Genomic DNA, 7,226 nt, shown 5'->3' with positions numbered 1-7,226 from the left:
GTTCACGGCAGCGTTGGACAGCCCAATATCATGTACTTCATGGGATTTTGTGGTTGTACAAGGTAAAATTTGAGATGTTTCTGGGCTGCCTGTCTTCGAACATTCAGCAGAGATCCACTATAGGGATCAAAACAAAGCCTCAACCATCTTTACAAGAAGGCTTATTTCAAATTTGAATGAAAATTTCCTGAGCTTTACCCTCTGAGCAAAGTGGAAACGGTCGTCCGTCTCAAAATACACGGAATTCTCATGTCCACACAGGGACGGCAATGTAATTGCATCTATCATTATTTGCTAGGCATGAAGATTGGTGAAAAAATCATCCTAACACAAGTTCTACAGGACAATATATCAAGTCTAAATATGAAAGAGAAGGTATCCAGTATCTGTGAAAAAGCTGCAGAGCCTGCTTTAAAAGAGGTGCTTGCTTGAATAAAACATTGCATGCTGAGCCAGTGAGGCTCTGCTTGAGCTCAGGAGTCTGTCTGCTATGTGCAGCATAATTTTAAGTGGAAATTTTGCCTGCGCACAGATGAAATGCTGGGCTTTGAAGGAACACATTATCCTTAGAGAACACAAAATGACACAACATAAGGTCCAAGTCCATTGAAACTTTTTTTGATCATTCGCCTTCATTCAGAGATACCAGCTGCAAAGCACTGCCTCCATAATAATTCACTACCTACTGCAAATCTATAAATTGCCTGAGTGCTTCAAAATAATGAAGTACTAGCTCAACTTTCCCAAATAAAAGAAAATTCACTAGAACTTTACCATTGCACACAGCTGTTATTAACACCAGTTGATTCATTGTGTTTTCATGACAGTCTTTACAAAGAAGTATTTTGCAGTGTGAAGAAGGACTGTGTGTTGTAAAAATGATGATCCAGGACTAAGAAGGATATCTACCCGTGACCTGAGCCCAGATAATGAAGTGTCTCATCTACATTAGTAAAACATTAACAGAGGTTACTGGTTGTCATAGTAAAATGAGAGGCTGCACCGAACGTAATTTCATTTACGGACGTTCAGAAAATTGACATCACGGCCGCGAGAGCATATAAATAACAGCACACTGCACTTCTGACCGGCTGCAGCAACATCTCTGAAGGGAGCATTCTACAGGCTCATCTCCTCTAAAGGCACGGCAGAAACTGGATTTTGTAAAATACACCAAGAAGCTCCTTTTTATGAAACAGATCTGAGAACGTCTGAGAGATTTTTCCTCTGCCTTTAATTGTATTTGCCGCTTCTTTAAAAAAGCATGTGCACGGGAGGTTGTGCTAAGTGCCTGGGAACCACTCTTATCCCCCTGGCTGTGCTATGTACCCTCGCTAACATTTTGTTGTTTTTCCCTGGAGGAAAAGTGGTTGAAAACAATCTACACATTACAGATGAGGTTTGGTACTTTGGAGGGATCTTGGGATCTGGTGTGTTGGTGAGTATATAAATCCAGACATTCCCACCTTTCCCCCCCCACCTGTGCCATGACTTTGCATTGCTGAATGTAAAGGAAATTAATGTAGGAAATATTTTCCTTCAGCACAATGTAATTTTTCCTTAGTGAGCATTTGCATCCTCAGTACCTCAAATGCAGGTTCCAACGCTGCAAAGTCTTCTTTGATAAGCAAATAAGTTTCGAGTCATCCAACAGTTTTGCAATAAGTAACTTAATGTAGTGATAAGTGATAAGAAAAAAAAAGACATAGAACTCTTTTATTTAAAAGCAAATGTAACTTGAATTCATCCCAATTCAAACTGTATTTCTGTTATTGGTAGATGATCTTTCCTGCCTTGGTATTTTTGGGCCTTAAGAACAATGATTGCTGTGGATGCTGTGGTAACGAGAGCTGTGGAAAGAGGTTTGCGGTAAGTGACAGGAAACACGGCAAAAAAGTAAAAGCTAAATTGTTACTGATACGATGTATGTGTCTCCTGCCCACAGTCATTGCGAGACTAGGCAGATGCTGCCCAGAGTGTAGGACACAGAGCCCTGCCATTTGTCCGAGTGCTGGAAAGAAGAAATAGCAGGCTGTAAAAATTGTATTACGCCTTTGGTGTTGTGCCACAGGTACCACCACTGTACTGCCTTGCTGTACTTTCGCTGCCACAAGGTACTTATAGTTGCTGTCACAATTAAAACTAATTTCTGAAAGATCTGCACTTTGCTTCGCAGAGCATATCAGTTCTCTCTTTAGCCATTTTTTGTGGGTAGTTTTTAAAATTATTCTGACAGCTGGGCGCTACATTCCCAACTCACTGCCGACCCACGCAACGGGCTGTGAGTATCTCACTAGGTTCATAGGAAGTTTCAGGTTGGAAGAGACCTCGGGAGGTCACCTAATCCAACCTCCTACTTAAAGCTGGGTAGACCAGGCTCCACTTTGAATTTATAGCTTCCTTTCACACTAGAAGTGAAAAGTTTCAAATGGATGCCTTCAGACACTAGTAAAGATTTCAAGCATTTCAGTTTAAAAATGCGATTAGAGAAAAAATAAATATATTTCTACCAGGAAAGCCTGTCCTTTTGAAATAAATTGTTTGGCTCAAGTAGACCATTACACTTTTTTATAAAGGAACAGGTTTTCCATTGGAAAAAAAAAGGAAAAAACGAATAGGAAAAGAATCATGACTGTGAGGCTAACAAGGAGCCTTCCCTAAATCCCCCGTCTTTGATGCTGTCTTCGGGCAGTCCCAACAAAGCAGGTGGACCTTTGAACGGAGGGAAACGGAGCCACATATTTCTCTTCACCACACTGCAGTATCAATTTCCTGTTAGCAGTGAACATATCTTAGTTTAGCTTTGAAGACCACACATAACTCAGCGACTACCAAACTACTAACGTCCCGCTGCCAGGCTGCCACCCAGCCCCCTGCAACGCAGCTGAGCCGGGCGCCCGGTTCTGCAGGGAGCGGCCGGCTGCGAGCCGCCGCGCTGCCGGCCTGCGTACGCTAAACCGGGTGCGCGTGGTGCTGCTCGTAAAGCAACCGCCTTCTGCAGTGCAGGACCTTGTTGGCGACTCACGTTAGAGTGCAGCTGACTGAGAGACCGGGAGTACTGATACAGTCACAAGTACTACGTACGCCGGACTAAGAGAGTCCTGGTGGCCTTACCACAGCATGGCTGAGAACTGAATCTGTTCTTCTGCGTTAGCAGAAACGCCATTATTGTGATGTCTACTACATAAACATAATGTTTAAGGTAGCCCCATCAGATATATCAACATAAAAATGCACGTCAACACTCCAGGCAAGAGTCTCATGATGAGGCCTGAATAAAAGCTCACAGACCTGAAAGTACGTTTCTTTTTTTCCTCCACCTATATCACTTTGATCCAATAAAAGACATTACCTCTACCTACAAACTATTATGGCTACAGGTGCTTCAGAATTCAAGCAGGGCATTAGTTTTTGCACGATTTACTTACCTATTAGTATACATGAAAATGCCATAATGGAAAGCCAGAAAAATAAAGACGTCCTTTGCAATCCATTCCAACTGCTCTATTAGAGCTAATGATGACAAGCGCCTGCGAGCAGATAAAGTACACGAGTATGAAACCTGAAGGGGAGACTAGGAAGGAAACATACAATTACTTGCTCCAAATACGACCAAGATACCAAAGCTAACTTGTAAAGGGTACTGTAGATTTTTTTTTAATGCCTTGAGGGGTCCAGGACTTCAGTCTTGCTTGTGATCTCTTGAGAAAGACATCCGCTTCCGTGAAACACAGGACCTCGAACAACAGTGCGGTGGCGTGGACAAATACTGCCCAAAGGGGAGGAGTGCCACCTACTGTGCCAGCACCCACCCCGCTGTCCTCAGGCAAATGCTGCTAATTCTTTGAAAGCTTCTGAACACCAGTGCAAGTATGCCTTGTACATGTATTATGTAATTGCAAATGAACATGTTTTAGCTGTTCAGGAGTTGACTATTTTGACCGTTAAGAGCTGACTTTAGGGAATGTACACTCCCATTAATAGGGTACATTTCATTGTTTGAATGAGAACAAAAATAACATTATTTTTCTCTTTGTCAGATGTTTTCTTCTATACTATTTGCTGCAGTTGGAGTTCTGGGAGCTGGATACTGCTTTGTTTTGTCAGCAGTAGCCCTAAACAGAGGCCCTAAATGTTACACTGGAAGAGAGTGGACCTATCCTTTCCAAGATGGGTAAGACAAGACAATCAGAAAAGAAGTTATACGTTTTAAGTTCGTGATATGATTTAACTTCCAAATCTGTTGGATAAAAATGGGAATTATACTGTTTGTCTAAAACACAGAAGCTCTTAGAAAAGCCAGCAATGCACAGCAATACTAAATAAGGTTCAAGAGCACGGATGTAAAGACTAGCAAGTGCAATCAAAACTCCTGAGTTTCAAAGGAGCCAACAAAGAGAAATGCACAGCCTTCTAGGTTATTCTTGGGATGATAAGCAGTATACAGGGATAAATTCCACCTAGGTGAATAGCAGTGCCATCTTCTATTGAAATTTGATGGTATTCAAATAATTAGTAGCTATGTGTCATTTTATCTTGGTTATGGAAGTTGGAAGTCGTCTGTTTCTCACGCTCTGCAACTCAAAGGTGTCTGCTGTCACGTACAGTTACCACTTTCAGAGAGGTGGTGTGAAGCACACGAAACCCTGGCAGTCCAATTGCTCAGGGCTGAAGTCAGCAAAGGTCCAGCTGAAAACAGGGTACGATGTGTTCCCAAGGAGAGCAGGACAGATCGACAAGGGGTGCAGTAAACCCCTCACCACCTGAGAATCCTTAACGCAGTCTTCCTCAGTCAAGAGCGACCTAGCAGCGTTTGCTGCATGATACACCACAAAATTATAGCCCAGGTTAAAAAGAAGAAAAGAGGTATAATGTTGTATGTTACACTTAATTTGTTCATGGGCCAATGAAGGCTGGAAACCAACTGCTTTGTCTAATTCTGGGAGTATTTGGAAAAATATGCTCTGCCTCAAGCACAATTTTGCTTGCAGTCAAGGAATCCCTTGACAAGAACACAGGAAACAAAACAGCATTAAGAATATGCAGAGGAAATATAGTAAGCGGTTAAGCGGTTCACAATTAAATCAAAATGTGAAGGTAAAAATTAGGGAAAATAATTTTACCTAATACTGCTGTTCTTTAGATGAGGCATCTAGAACAGCAAAGGTTGTTCTTTTCTGCTCAGGGGGCAAGAGGCGACCGGTCTTGTAGCACTAGATGTTTCGTTAGGAAAACTGAGTTTATTACTCTTTCATCATATTGTTTTGATGATTCACTTGTTTTGTCTTTATTACCATGTAATATAGTAAATTAAGACAAATATTTAGATGTAGACACCCCCCCTGCCCCAGGGTTTCTGCCAAGGAGGAGTTCTAGAAGGTGCCACACTCCCAAGGAGACCCTGCGAGTCCCGTGTCTGTGGGGGTACGCTTTGAGGGTGTATTACACACTGCCAGCTGCCAGCACCGCTTCATCCAGCAGAGAACCACAACCGCAGTAGCAGAAACACCTTCGACAAAAGACATTGGCATGGACGAACATCCATTTGGCACACGCTAGGCTAAGATCTCTTCTTCCCGAAATACCAGAAACTGTTCAATTGTATCTAACACATACTCGTCTCTGATTGTTCCCTTCTGATGCCTTGTCTTTTCAAATCAATTGCTTCAGTCGATTTGAAGAAACTCAAATGAAGTCACGTTCTAGGTAAGTAGCACCCGTGCGATAATGGGAATTCTTTCTCACAGTGCTGAAGCTAACAGAACATCACAACAGCGACAACTTGTCAGCCGACAGACCCCCTCCCTGCGAGTTAAGGTCGTCTTCTTCATAACTGTTTTGTTCCCCCCCCAGGAACTACCTCGCTGACCACACATTGTGGAACACGTGTCAGTCACCCGAAAACATTGTCCCGTGGAACCTGACCCTCTTCTCCTTGCTGCTCGTCATGAGCGGGATCCAGGCAGTGCTCTGTGGCATTCAGGTGGTGAACGGCCTGTTAGGAACAATCTGCGGAGACTGCAAATGCTGTGGATGTTGTGGGGTGAGCAACTGACAGTTTTCTTTCATTATTTTGTGTACTGATGATAGTTATACATACACCTGCCCAGCTGACAGTCTGAAAGACTAAACTAGCCTTCATTCAGTGCCACGATCACGTTTTCTAAAGTACAGCTGAAAGCCTACAGTGTTGCCAGGTGCTGAGAATATGATCTCAGTCTGTATTTATGGCGTTTATCTGACAGCTTCCCATAGCCACTGGGAAATAATAAAAACCTTTGAAAGTCACAGGAATGGTAGCCACTAAGTTACCTCCATGTTTTCATTCTTCCAGGGAGATGGAACTGTTTAAAGAATATGAACATCGCAGACAACCCTCCTTATCTTGGGAGGCTCCCTTTTGCAGCCGCTCCATAAAGCAGCCCTCAGATGCAGCGTCTCTGGCTAAGAAGATGAGGATGAAGGGCACTTCCCCCCACTAACGTCATGAAGCCCTGACTCCCTTTCTAGCCTTCCTGAAACTCCTCATCATGGAATAAAATAAGTGAAATTCAACTCTCACGTTCATATTTATTTTTGTAAAACCCCTTACATTCCAAAAGAGGGTATTCTTAGGCAAAATATTTTCTCTCCTGAGTCAGCTTTCCAACCGGGGACCACCAAATGCCATGGTACAAAGCTCAGTTGTAATGCAGTTGTGTCTAGTTTCTTTTGAGGTTTATCAGATGGAAATATCATCAGTCTCACTTTTTTTGAGTACATGTTTACTTTACGTGGAAAAGTGAGGACATCTCTCTTCCAGACCTGCTATGATTAAAACACTCGCTATAGAGTCTCTGTTACAGAAGCGATCCACGAATCTCACGGTGAGGTCTCTTTTCTTGACTGTGTCTGACAGCTGGGTGTGTTCAGCAGCACTGCTGTGCAGGTAAGTGTAGGGTCAAAGTAACAGGCAAAAGAACAGAGCGCTGTGGATCCCTGGTCTGAGGCGTTATGAGCCATCTTGGACACCGTGATACCCGGCTTCACACCAGGAATTCAGTGAGAAAGGCCAGTCCACAGCCATTTCTCAGCACGATGGGGATCTGGCTTCTTCACTAATCCATGATCAATTGTCCTCCAGCCACTCTCACCAGAGGGAATGTAATAACACAGGATGGCTGTAGAAGATGAAACTGAAAACAGAAAGCATCAGAATACGGGAGGCTTGTAGAGAGACTCCCAGC

The 7,226-nt window shown here is 43.1% G+C and overlaps 1 protein-coding gene across 1 annotated transcript; it reads left to right on the top strand.

The window, feature by feature from the left end:
• Positions 1-1,264: 1,264 nt before the first annotated feature.
• TM4SF4 (transmembrane 4 L six family member 4) lies at positions 1,265-6,352 on the top strand. Its single transcript, XM_072867623.1, has 5 exons — positions 1,265-1,438; positions 1,780-1,869; positions 4,041-4,174; positions 5,854-6,043; positions 6,335-6,352. The coding sequence occupies exons 1-5, from the start codon at positions 1,265-1,267 to the stop codon at positions 6,350-6,352; spliced, it is 606 nt and encodes a 201-aa protein (XP_072723724.1).
• The last annotated feature ends 874 nt before the right edge of the window (positions 6,353-7,226 follow it).

Source organism: Ciconia boyciana, chromosome 7, assembly GCF_034638445.1.
Source record: "Ciconia boyciana chromosome 7, ASM3463844v1, whole genome shotgun sequence".
In the NCBI taxonomy this organism is placed as follows: domain Eukaryota; kingdom Metazoa; phylum Chordata; class Aves; order Ciconiiformes; family Ciconiidae; genus Ciconia; species Ciconia boyciana.
This window is presented reverse-complemented; position numbering and strand designations above follow the sequence as displayed.

Excerpts from the sequence above, each read along its gene's own strand:
- TM4SF4 (XM_072867623.1), top strand. The coding sequence starts at position 1,265 with ATGTGCACGGGAGGTTGTGCTAAGTGCCTGGGAACCACTCTTATCCCC. Across the intron at positions 1,870-4,040 it reads GCTGTGGAAAGAGGTTTGCG|ATGTTTTCTTCTATACTATT; the intron begins GTAAGTGACAGG and ends TCTCTTTGTCAG. Across the intron at positions 4,175-5,853 it reads ACCTATCCTTTCCAAGATGG|GAACTACCTCGCTGACCACA; the intron begins GTAAGACAAGAC and ends TTCCCCCCCCAG.